Source organism: Prunus mume, linkage group LG7 (genome assembly GCF_029339155.1).
Source record: "Prunus mume cultivar Tortuosa linkage group LG7, ASM2933915v1, whole genome shotgun sequence".
Lineage (NCBI taxonomy): Eukaryota > Viridiplantae > Streptophyta > Magnoliopsida > Rosales > Rosaceae > Prunus > Prunus mume.
Window position 1 is genome coordinate 1,306,900 of NC_142704.1, and position 13,279 is coordinate 1,320,178.

At 38.2% G+C, this 13,279-nt stretch overlaps 2 protein-coding genes across 2 annotated transcripts; both read left to right on the top strand.

Annotated features, from left to right (window-relative positions):
• Positions 1–4,370: 4,370 nt before the first annotated feature.
• On the top strand, positions 4,371–5,261 carry LOC103337524 (protein P21-like). The gene has a single exon (XM_008240686.3). The coding sequence runs from the start codon at positions 4,404–4,406 to the stop codon at positions 5,079–5,081; it is 678 nt and encodes a 225-aa protein (XP_008238908.2). The 5' UTR covers positions 4,371–4,403; the 3' UTR covers positions 5,082–5,261.
• Positions 5,262–7,450: 2,189 nt separating this feature from the next.
• Positions 7,451–12,461, top strand: LOC103337529 (thaumatin-like protein). The gene is made up of 2 exons (XM_008240690.3): positions 7,451–7,708; positions 11,858–12,461. The coding sequence occupies exons 1-2, from the start codon at positions 7,489–7,491 to the stop codon at positions 12,355–12,357; spliced, it is 720 nt and encodes a 239-aa protein (XP_008238912.3). The 5' UTR covers positions 7,451–7,488; the 3' UTR covers positions 12,358–12,461.
• Positions 12,462–13,279: the final 818 nt, after the last annotated feature.

Below are 13,279 nucleotides of genomic sequence, written 5' to 3' on the forward strand. Positions count from 1 at the left end.
GCGATGCCTTCGACACTCCGCCATCATTCGGCGAGAGAGATGCCTTCGCACCTGTCATCATTAGACGAGAGCGATGTCTTCAGCACCGTCATCACATGACAAGAGAGTTGCCTTCGCACTCGTCATCATACGACAGAGATGCCTTCGCACTCGTCATCATGTGACAAGAGAGATGCCTTCGCACCTGTCATCATGTGACAAGAGAGTTGCCTTCGCCACCCGTCATCATTAGACGAGAGCGATGCCTTCGCACCCGTCATCGCATGACAAGAGAGTTGCCTTCGCACTGTCATCATATGAGAGATGCCTTTGGCACCTGTCATCATGTGACAAGAGAGATGCCTTCGCACTCTGTCATCATTAGACAAGAGAGTTGCCTTCGCACTCGTCTTCACATGACAAGGAGTTGCCTTTGCACCCTGTCATCATATGAGAGCGGGTGCCGAAGGCACCCGTCATTGCATGACAAAAGAGTTGCTTCGCACTCGTCATCATATGACAGAGATGCTTTCGGCACTCGTCATCATATGACAAGAGAGATGCCTTCGCACCTGCTCACATGACAAGGAGATGCCTTCGCACTCCGTCATCATCCGACGAGAGCAATCCTTCGCACCCGTCATCATTTGACACGAGAGATGCCTTCGCACCGTGTCATCATTCGACGAGCGACGCCTTCGCACCCGTCATCATTTGACAAGAGTGATGCCTTCGGCACCTGTCATCATCCAACGAGCGCTGCCTACGGCACCCGTCATTTGATATGAGAGATGCCTTCGGCACCCCGTCATCATTCGGCACCATTGACACTACACTACTTGGAAGAAGACTAAGGTGTTGCTCGGTCAATGCACTGAAAATTGCAAGTCCTCAACCAAGGAGTACCTTCTTGCTTGAGAACTTGGGGGACTTCTGTTTATACCATATTTGACCAAGCAACTAGAAGCAATTCTAGGCAAAGCAAAGAGTCCTACATTGGAATATTACAAGAAGTGAAAGCTCCCCCTCACCTATAAAAGGAGACCACTCTCCCCTTAGAAAAGGATCATTGGGCTGGGCTTGGTCTTTAGTCATGACCTTCCCTTTTCTTACATTTAAATTTGGGTCCAACCCTATGTACAAATGTAAATACACAATATTATAATAATGAGAATATACTTCGTGGACGTATCATTCATTAAGGGTGAACCACGATATCTTGTCTTCTGTATGTTTATCGCTTGCTCAAATCCTCACACACTTGGTGAAGGTCCTCACCTTCACCCATCATCCATCACACCTCATCACTAAGTTGGTCTCAAAAGTGCCGAACCATTTTTGAACGTCAACATTCATATTTTAGAAAAGCAACTTTTTTCCCACACGCAAAGCATGCCATGCGTGACGCCTAGTTAATAATGCAATATTCTTGGTCCCTCTCCACATGCATTCGCTTGTGAATCTAGTTTTTATTTCCTTTATAGTAAAAGTTCATCTTCTTTTTAACCCCTCATTTTTCCTTTTAGACAATCATATGGGTTTCATTACCAGTCTCGACCAAATGGGTAGACGTTGACTGCTACACTAAAAAGGGGAGAAAAAACAAAAACATAGAAGAAAATCGAATTTATTATTGAAAACTAATTTTTTTAAAAGTAGCTTTTAAAAGCTGGGTTATCACTGGTCAGTTATTCAAATAGTTTTTAAAAAACTAACTAGTGATATCCCTGTATGGATAACCCAGCTTTTAAAAGCTGCTTTAATAAAAAATTTCCAAACTATATGGTGGTAAACATCGAGAATCAGCTTCTTTTTTTAAATTGTGGTCAATGATCGCTGTTTTTTTAAAGCAAGGATAACCCAGCTTTTAAAAGCTGCTTTAAAAAAATCACAAATAATATACCTATATTTTATTTAAATAAATATTTATATTTATATTTTTTATAGGTACATTATTAGATATGTAATTTACAGATAAGTATAAAAAATATACAAATTTATAAATAAACCCAATCCTAGACATGTATTTATAAAAAAACCCAAACACTATTTAAACATAGAAACACACCCAAAATCAACAATTGTAATTTTTTGGGTGTGTTTATAAATGGGTTTTGAGTGTGTGTAATGATGGGTTTTGGGTGTGTTTATAAAGTGTTTTGGGTGTTGGGTTTTTTATAATTTCTATTTTGGGTGTTTTAGTGAAACTCCCTAAAAAATAATCAAACAATATAGAGTACCAAAAAAAAGAAGAAAAAAAAGCAGCATAGATATTACATATCTTTCACTTGAACAAATGGAGGAAGCCTGTAATTGAAGAGCAGTGTAACTTTTGGGCGTGGATAAAAAGAGTTAACTAAAGCCAATTGAGATTCAAAGTATATGGGCGTGTTCTTCAAAGTATTGAAGCCTGTAAATTGAAATTCATATTGAAACACGGGACATAAAGCCAATTACCAATTATTTATTTGGGTGGTTGTTAATTAATTTAGAAAAGTGGAAAGTTTGCTAGCGATATATTTTTTCAACATTATCATCAACTCGTTGACTGATTCAACTACTTATCTGGAAAATTTGTTTGTAGTTAGAATTCAATCCATGAGGAGCCTATGAAATTTTAACATCTGTTTAGCAAGTAGGAATTGTTTGTCTTTCTAAAGTCATGATGAGCATATTGTGTTTTAAGATTTGGAATATGCCAACATTGACCGGCACATGGTGAGGATGTGGTTTTCTGTTTTTGCTCCAAAATTTAATAAGCTGGAACAACCACTAAAAAATAGGGAAATTGACGTGTCGGGAAATTATTGTAAAAAGAAAACAAAAATGTGAAGTAAATAGATATTTGAAATGGTGAATTATAATAGGATAGTAAAAAAAAATACATGTTATAATATAGATGAAATAGTAAATCTGTCACAGTGAAAAATGTCTTGCGCTTTAATATAGTTTTGCTTCTACAAGAATTAATGAGAAAGTGTGTTTGATGAAATTCCATAGATAGACCAAAAAGAAAAGGGTAGGCACGTCTGCCCATTTCATTAAATTTGTGCTTGAAGACCAAAACGAAGATGTATGCTATTAGTTTTGAGTAAGACTAACTTGGTCATGGACCTATAGCAACTAGCAACTGTGGAGGCAAATATTTTCGTCTCCAATTATGGCATGCTACGTGAAAAAGAAGAATATCCCTTAAATTTATTAATTGAATCAATTTATTTGACCAATTAATTAATTGGAATAATATCTTAATTATGAAATATTATCTTTATTTAATAAGATAATGCCATTAATTTATATATTATAATAATAAGGAGATATAATCATTATCAAATTAGGAGATTGATCCCAATCAAATCCCTAATGGACAAAATCTCTACAATTTGTCGAAAGAATAAACTCCTTCATAATGAGAGTTTTATTCTCTACGAAACCCTAGCCTCCGAGGCTCCTATAAGTAAATGGCTTCATTCATAAGTTAACTCTCACCTAACTCTAAACTCCGGCCTCCCGGTTCTCACCCTAGAGAAATCTACGTACCATTTTTTAGCTATTGTTTCACTTAGATTCAATCAAACTAACTTAGGCATCGGAGGGCCTTTGGCCAACACCTCCGGGTGTGGTCTAGAAGCGAATGTTCTCCCCTGAGATAATTTGCACAAACAGCAACAATGATACGATGGTAGATTTGTATGAGATCATAAGGGCACGGGGTGGAACAAAACAATATGCTGGAATATCCTGTCTCATATGAGAATTTTCTTTGCTCCTTAGTCAATTAATTAACAACTGGCTTATGCCTTAAATATATAGTTAGCCCAAGCATACTCCAACTCTAAAACTAAGCTCGCCAAACTAATTAAGGGGGTGATTGGATTCTAAATGCTGGCTGGCTGACTAATGACTACAGTTCTGATCGGTACCCACTTGACCAACTTGCACACAAGCTGAAGTAAACCACAGCATGTCACATTAAGACACCTTCTCACAGCTATTATAATGAAGCAGGGATTCAAATTTAAGAAAGAAGACTAAAACCTAATTAATGTCACATCAATACACATGTTTTAACTGTTTCCCGCCACACAATTTTTGCTTAATCACGATTCACATCTAATTGACTTAATTTGTATAAAATTATATGTGCGACATTACCTAGTTCTGAAGTGATAAGTGACGCAAAAGTTCTACCATTTCGTGGAAAAAGTCTCTCATAACTTTTTCTCCTTATGGTGGTTGGGGGGAAGGGGCAGTGAATAAATATTGGCCCTATTTCCAGGTGTGCATGGGATGGAACAATGAGCTAAGAATGGGACGTCATTTTTCAAAATTATGTACGTCATACACTGCCCCTTGCCCATTACCCGCTCTATATAACCTTAAGACACCTTCTCACAGTTATTGAAAAAAACACCACCTCCAAAATGAGTATCCTCAGAAACCTCCTAGTCTTGTGCATCCTATGTGTCACTCTCCTCTTTGCATCAACCAGTGCAGCTCGTTTTGATATCCGAAACAATTGCCCCTTCCCTGTCTGGGCAGCCGCCACGCCAGGCGGCGGACGCCAACTTAATAGAGGCGAAAGTTGGGGCCTAGACGTGGCTGCCGGAACCAAAGGGGCTCGCATTTGGGCCCGGACCGGATGCAGCTTTGATGGAGCCGGACGTGGGAGATGTCAAACAGGTGATTGTGGGGGTGTCCTCCAATGCCAAGCCTATGGCCAACCCCCAAACACCCTAGCTGAATATGCCCTTAACCAATTTAACAACTTGGATTTCTTTGACATTTCCCTTGTTGATGGCTTTAATGTTCCCATGGACTTTAGTCCCACGTCTAATGGGTGCAGTAGGGGTATCAAATGTACGGCTGATATTAATGGGCAGTGTCCTAGCCAACTGAGGGCTCCAGGAGGCTGCAACAACCCTTGCACTGTGTTCAAGACTGATCAATATTGCTGCAATTCTGGGAGCTGTCAACCTACAGATTTCTCTAGGTTTTTCAAGAGTCGGTGCCCGGATGCTTACAGCTACCCTAAGGATGACCAAACAAGCACATTTACATGCCCTGGCGGGACCAACTATAGGGTTGTGTTCTGCCCATGAAGAAGCAGATACGTCTTCTAGTTTATAATATCTATGAATAAGTCTGTGATGCAATAAAATTAGTATGAGGGCTTTGTCATCAGCACATGTAATGGTGTGCATTATGTAAAACAAAGTACCTGTACTCTCTCACTCGGTTCAGACATCATAAAGAAATGAAAGACTCAGTTTTTCATTTTCTATTGAGTAGCACCATCTTTAATTTCGATCTATTCGATGAAAAATGATTGAAAAATAAAGTGAAACTCTTACGATCATCATTCTTGCTTTATTTTTCTTAATGCTGGGCGATTTTGCTTCATATATTACCTAATGGATGTGAAAATTTGGTTTCCTAAATTCGAAACTACTGTTGAAGCTCAATGGGTTATAGCTCTTCTATCACAAGAAGTATATCATCAGTGGTCATTCCTAGTAAAAGTATTCACATATGAAAAAGAGACCTATAAATCGAAAGCAATACAGGTTGTCAGATGCAGTTTGAGATCTCTAGGGAAGCTTCTCTTAGGGCCCGTTTGATAACTATTTCAATTTTAGTTTTTAGTTTTTATTTTTTGTGCTAGAGTAGTGAAGGGATAAAAGGGAGAATGGAAGTGAGAATGAGAGTGAAAATGGGATTGAGAGGGAAGATGAGAGGGGAGGATGGAAGGGAGGAGTAACAAAAGTGAAAATAAAAAATAGAAACTGAAAATCTATTTGGAATTGTTTTCACTTTTGTTATACTCCTCCCATCCTCCCCTCTCATTCTCTTTCTCAATCTCATCCTCTCATTCTCTCTCTCAATCTCATCCTTACTCCCATTCTCACTTCGGTCTCCGCTTTTGGGGGTGGGAGTGCTTGGTCGCTGGGGTTTCCTCAACCAATTAGGTTGTGTTAGCCCTGAGATTGGTCCTCTCAGTTTCCTTTGTACTCTACCACCCAATATAAAAACTAAAAATTAAAATTGAAATGATCATCAAATGAGCCCTTATTTTCTTTGATTTATTTTTCAGATTTTAGAGTGTTTTGGTTCTATCTCTTTTGGAACGCAATTGTCCCTTCACCGTTTGGGCAGCAAAGTATTGCAAACTTTGACTATAATATTCCATTAATTGTAATACTAATAATAATAATAATAATAATAATAATAATAAAATCAGGCGCAAGTCTGATTCTTAGAAATTCTCTTATGGTCTTTGAGATTTCTATAGCAAATTGGATAAACCCAAGTCCATACGTTTTTTCTTTGGAGTCTTGACAAATTTGTATGTTTATTGTTGCGCATTAAGCCAAAAACAAATATGAGCATAAATTATGTATATGACTCTATCGATCTATTGTAGAATTGTTCTGCGGACCCAAACCGCAAAAAAATAGTGGTTCTGTTAATGATGAAACTATAGTCTTCGATTTTTTAGAATCAGAAGAAAAGCTAATTAATAGATCAATGATCATCTCGATAAATTGTTAATATTGACATCATCGATAGTATTCCATTATATTGATAATAAAAAAAATTCAGTCTTTATATCGCATAAGTATCGATAATAATAATCCTATTTGAGAACGATGTATGAAACTAAATACATCTTAGTAAAAAGTAAGGATTTTTAAGGCCCCTAATATTCTGAGTCCAAAAGTTGCCTGAGGCTAAGAGAGGGGGAGGAAGCAAGTCAAATTCGATTTTCTTTAAGAGTTATGGACTACCTATATCTTTTGAAGTGCCGTACGCTATTCTTGTTGATTGGTCAAAAGGAAAAACTTGGTCATAGCAATATAGGGTAGATATTGTTGAATATAATGACAATTAATTAAGGGTGGAAAATAATAATGTATATGCCAAAATATCCTGTCTCCTTGAGAAGCTGTGGACAGAAAGCGTAGGACTTTTTCTTCAGCGTGGACTGGCCACAGATCCCACCCATGAGTCTTCCATGTATTTTGGCAGCCTGCTACTAAAATAATTGGACCAGCCTTTGTGAAAGCTGTGTCTACCGACAAAATATCAATGCTTACTTAGTAGGAAGTTGATCTCTTAAATCCAATATATATTAACCGATGTTTTAGACTCAGGCAAATCCAATATATATTTCCTTTTTCTTTGTAGACACATTATATTTTGTATTTTTTGTCTGATATAATAGAGCCAAAAGAGACACATTAATTCATACTTGATGTCTTATTGGATAAAAATGTAGCTAAATGTATCTCATTGATTTAATTTCGTAGAATAAAATTACACATCATTGACTTAATTTACTTGCTTTTTTTCCTTCCTTGTGGAAAAAAGGGAAAGTGAAGAAGAAATTTCCCTTTCCTTTCCATGTGCAGTAGCGGACATAGACTAGAAAACAAAGAAAATGACCTACGAAAGGGATGCCAATTAATTTTGTGATACAGTTCTTCTTTGCTCTATACAATTAACCCCATGAATATAGCGTCTTTACAATTCAATTCCAAAATGAGCCTCCTGCTTATCAGAAAAAACCTTTCATCCATTTTCTCCATCCTATTGATATTGATCATCATCACTCTCTTCTTTGCAACTATTCATGGAACACATTTCAACGTCCGAAACCAATGCCTCTTCACTGTCTACGCAGCCTCCCTTCCCGGCGGAGGGAAGCAGCTTCTACCAGGCCAAACTTGTGTTGACGTACGTGAGTCTCCTAATTAATCAAGGAGATTTACTTCATTGATTAATTAAGGGATTTACTTTCCTATTTGTATATAAGTGATAAATCATTGTACAATTAGGAGATACTTTCCTAATTCTCTACTGTATCTAATTTCTTGTAAAACCCTAATATAAACTCCTATATATATCTCCTTATGGAGACGAATAAAACTTGACCCAAAGTATTCAGACCATATTCATATTTTAGCATGGTATCAGAGCAATCAATCCTAGGTTGTCTCTAAACCCTTATCTCAAATTTCTCATATTCAAATCCAAAACCCTAAATCAAATTCCTCACATTTTCCCCAAATCCAAATCCCTCAAATTTAAAGTCCTCAAATCCTCTTATCCAAATCCCTAAACACATACCCTCAAATCTTATACACATACCTCTCAAATCCAATTCCTACATCAAATTCATACATCCAATTCCTCAAATCAAATTCCTCCAAACACAATTCCTCACCTCCTCATATCACATCTTACTTCTGCTGCGATATCAGGAACCCCTACGATTCTCCCCCTTATTGCAGACTCATAGAAGCATGCGGTCAATCCTGCTGACCCGGCTATCCAGACTCATGCTTCTATCGCCACCACCAAAGGTTCTACTTTTCATAAGTCCTTTCAAAACTCAACATGGATTATCGACTCGGGTGCTACGGATCACATGACATTTGATCCTGGCCAACTTATTAGCCGCAAATCATCCACTCCGTCGGTGGTGTCTAATGCTAATGGTACCCCCGCCCTTGTGGTTGGGGAGGGCTCTCTATCTCTATCTACTTCTCTACATCTGGATTCTGTATTACTTGTTCCATCTTTGAATCATAACTTGTTATATGTTGCCTAACTTACTACTACTTTGGGATGTACTGTAACATTTTGGCCGAATCATTGTGTTTTTCAGGACATCCTCACAAGAAAGACGATTGGTTGTGGTACTCGGCGGGGCAAACTCTACTACTTGGATTGGGCACCGGATAATGAGATCAAGGTTGGTCAAGCTTTCACAACCAGTGGAACTCGTTCTGAGGGGGAGAGAGACAAAATTTGGTTATGGCATAAACATCTTGGGCATGCCTCGTTCGGTTATCTTAAGAAGTTGTTTCCATCATTATTTTCCAATCTTGATGTTTCCAGCTTCCAGTGTGATATGTGTGAATTGGCTAAAAGCCATCGTGTCCTGTTCCCATTACGTTCAAATAAGAGTTTGGTTCCGTTTTCTCTTGTTCATTATGATGTTTGGGGACCTGCTCAAATTGCCACTCCGGCAAGGGCGTGATGGTTTGTCATGTTTATAGATGATTGCACACGCATGACTTGGGTTTCCCTTCTCAAAACTAAAGGGAAAGTCATTCAAGGTTTCAACAGTTTTATCAAATGTTGAGACTCCATGCCGAATTCAGTTCTTCGCTCGACAATGTCCGAGAATTTCAATCATGATCTTAACCAGTTCTTACAAGATCATGGCATCATACATCAACGCTCATGCCCTTACACTCCCCAACAGAATGGGGTGGCTAAAAGAAAAAAAACAGACACTTATTAGAAGTCGCTCGTGCCTCTCTCTTTGGTGCCAATATGCCACGATTCTATTAGGGCGAAGCCGTCGTCTCTGCAGCACACTTTATCAATCGGATTCCCTCTAGTATCCTAAATTTCCAAACACCACTTCAAACACTTCACCACCATATCCAAACACCTCCTACCCCAAACCTGGAATCCTGAATTTTTGGCTGTGTTGTATTTGTCCACTTACATGATCACTAATGAAGCAAATTGGATCTCGAGTCGAAAAGTGTGCTTTCATTGGCTATGCACCTCATCAGAAAGGATACAGGTGTTATCATCCTCCTAGTCAGAAGGTCTTTACCTCCATAGATGTTGTGTTTCGAGAACATGACTTATACTTTTCAACAGCCTAGAAGGAGAATGGAGAATCCACCACTGCTCCAATTCTCGATTTTTTCCCCGGGACGTCACTCTGCATCAAATTGACCAAGAGCGTGAAAAGCAACCAGTCGCCCCCCTTAGTTCTTCAACTACAGAGAACCTGCTTCAAAATGACCAGTCGCCATAAGAAAACTATCTGTTGTCTCCACGAGGTTAGAATCAGGAGGAGGAAATTGAATCGTTTTATGAGATTTTGCACGCTTCAGCTCCAGTACCGCACCAATCACCTGCTGAGGAAGTCATTCATTTAACATCTTTTCCTGAAACTGATAACATTAATGAAATATCTCATGATGATTTGATTTTAGAAGGCACATAGCCTACATCAGCTTCCAGAAAGGAAGAACCGTGGTAAACCTCGAGTGCAATATGAAGCAAATCTTAAAGCCAAAGGGAAATACCCAATCAATAATTATATATCTCACAGCAGATTATCAGAGTCTTGTGTGCACTAAGTGAAGTAGTTGGCTGACATATATGTCCCCAACAGTGTAACTGAAGCACTAAAAGTCCCAAAATGGAAAGAAGCTATGAATGAAGAAATGCGAGCTCTCCAAAAGAATGTAACATAGGAACTCATGCCCCTACCTCATGGAAAGAAGATAGTAGGATGCAGGTGGATTTATACTGTGAAACTCAAAGCAGATGTATCCGTTGAAAGATATAAAGTTGGATTGGTTGCGAATGGTACACACAAAGATATGGGATAGACTACGAGGAGACCTTTGCCCAGTAGCTAAGATTAACACTATTAGAGTCCTATTGTCTCTAGCAGCAAATCTCGATTGGCCACTACATCAGTTTGATATCAAAAATGCTTTCTTACATGGAGACTTGGAAGAAGAAGTATATATGGACTTACCCTCAGGATGTAATTCAGCTCATGACAAGAAAAATCAAGTTTGCAAACTTAGAAAGTCATTATATGGGTTAAAGCAATCTCCTAGGGCATGGTTTGACATATTTACTAAATCTATGAAGAATTTTGGATATACACAGAGTAATTTAGATCACACCCTGTTCTTGAAGTGTGATAAAGGAAAACTTACTGCATTGATTGTTTATGTAGATGACATAATCATAATTGGAAACGACGCAGAAGAGCAACTGAAGTTGCAAAATTATTTGTCTTAGGAATTTGAGATGAAGGATTTAGGTGATCTGAAGTACTTTTTCATAATCAAAGTAGCAATGTCAAAAACTGGTATATTTCTGTCTCAAAGAAAGTATGTAATGGATCTACTCACTGAAACAAGAATGCTTGGATCGAAGCCTACTGACACACCCATTGAGATGAATCACAAGTTGTGTGAAGACATGGACCAAGAACCAACCAATAAGAAACAGTGTTTCTCATAGGAATGCAGTTGATCGGATATTAAGATACTTAAAGTCAGCCCCTAGGAAAGGATTAATGTTCTCAAAAAATGGAGATCTTGAAGTTGTTGGATATACATATGCTGATTGGGCTGGTTCCATTACAGATAGACGCTCTACTTCTAGTTACTTTACATTTGTGAGAGGTAACCTAGTCACTTGGCGGAGTAAAAACAAAATGTGGTTTCTCGGTCCAGTGCAGAAGCAGAGTATCGAGGAATGGTTCACGAAGTTTGTGAATTATTGTGGATCAAAAGATTCTTGACAAAATTGGGCTTCAAGCCAGAAAAGCCAATGGAGTTGCATTGTGACAACAAGTCAGCTATCGATATTGCCCACAATCTAGTTCAACATGATCGAACCAAACATGTTGAGGTTGATAGACATTTTATCAAAAAAAAAAAATTGAGAAAAAGTTCATCCGCCTACCATTTGTAAAATCAAAAGATCAACTAGCAGATATTTTAACCAAAGCTGTTTGCGGAAGAGTATTTCATGACTTACTTACCAATTTGGGCATTGGTGACATATATGCACCAACTTGAGGAGGAGTGTTGACGTGAGTCTTCTAATTAATCAAGGAGATTTACTTCCTTGATTAATTAAGGGATTTACTTTCCTATTTGTATATAAGTGATAAATCATTGTACAATTAGGAGATACTTTCCTAATTCTTTATTGTATCTAATTCCTTGTAAAATCTTAATGTAAACTCCTATATATAACTCCTTATGGAGAAGAATAAAACTTAACCCAAAGTATTCAAACCATATTCATATTTTAGCAACTTGGTCCTTTGACGTGAACATGGGCACTTTCCCTGCCCGTATTTGGGGACGGACCGGGTGCAGCTTCGATGAAGCTGGACGGGGAAAATGCTTAACATGTGATTGTGGAGGTCTCCTCAAATGCCAAGATTCTGGTCAACCCCCATGCACCATGGCTGAATATCATCCAACTTTGAACATAGATTATTTGGATATTTCTCTGGTTGATGGGCTTCCTATGGAGTTTAGTCCCACGGGTGGTGGGTGCGCTAAGGGGATTCGATGTGTGGCTGATATAAGTAGGGACTGCCCTTTTGAGTTGAGGGTACCCGGTGCGTGCAAAAACGCCTGCCTCTTCAACAATGCTTATGATTTTGGCAGATGTAGCGGCCCTACCAGCTACTCCAGGTTTTTTAAGGCTCGGTGCCCTGATGCTTATTCTTACCCTCACGATGACGAAACCGCCTTCTTTTCATGCCCAGGTGGGACTAACTATAGAGTTGTCTTTTGCCCATAATTTATTGAATTAATGAGGAACATAGCTGGTCCTGAGATTTCAAAGGCCTGAGACTTAACGTCTATGAAGCACACATCCATCCATAAACGTTCGACCTTATTATGGTTTTCCTAATCCTAACTTTCACTTTATTTGTGTTTTTTATGCAATAAATTTTATATTTATTTGTGTAAATGTATTGATTTTCTATGAATATAATATTTAAACCTTATTTTTTCCAACAATGAAGTGACAATGTTGGCCTCAAATCCCTTGGGAAAAATCGACCCAGCACAAATAGAGGGTAGAAATATTGCATGTAATTGAGTGTGGAAAAATATGCCAAAATATCTTGTCTCCTTGCGAATATAGGGAGGGCCTTTTTCAAATCATGTGCAACGGAAGGAAATATCCCTTTTATATATTGGTATGGAATAATCATTAAGACGAAGCAATTGACCTTCCACTGTTTGGGCAGCAAAGTCTTGCCATGATTATCTATTGTAATAATAATATAGGCCAAATTGACCGAGACTCTACTTGCACCCAAGTTCGAATCCTTTTTTTTCTAGATTTGATTAATTTAAGGATTGATTACAGTTGATCCAGTTACTGCACACAAAAAAAAACATTCTTATTTAGAAATATTTAGCAACCCAAGTATTTGGTAAAAAGAGGCTGCTTAATTTAAAAATGAGGGAGTTTAGGAAGCTTTAAGAAGCAACCGGCACAATTTATGAGACATTACCTAGTTAGTCATCAACCTCAAAGTACTTACCTTCTACGATTTCGGTTTTGGCGAAAAAGTCTTGGTCTTCTGGAAAGAATGGAAAATAAGAAACTGTCTTCCAATTTCAATGAGTGAAACGAAGTCTTCTTCTTTGTGGAAAAACGAAAAGTAAAGAAGAAATTTCCCTTTCATTTCCATGTGCAGTGCACATAG

Excerpts from the sequence above, each read along its gene's own strand:
- LOC103337524 (XM_008240686.3), top strand. The coding sequence starts at position 4,404 with ATGAGTATCCTCAGAAACCTCCTAGTCTTGTGCATCCTATGTGTCACT.
- LOC103337529 (XM_008240690.3), top strand. The coding sequence starts at position 7,489 with ATGAATATAGCGTCTTTACAATTCAATTCCAAAATGAGCCTCCTGCTT. Across the intron at positions 7,709-11,857 it reads GCTTCTACCAGGCCAAACTT|CAACTTGGTCCTTTGACGTG; the intron begins GTGTTGACGTAC and ends TTCATATTTTAG.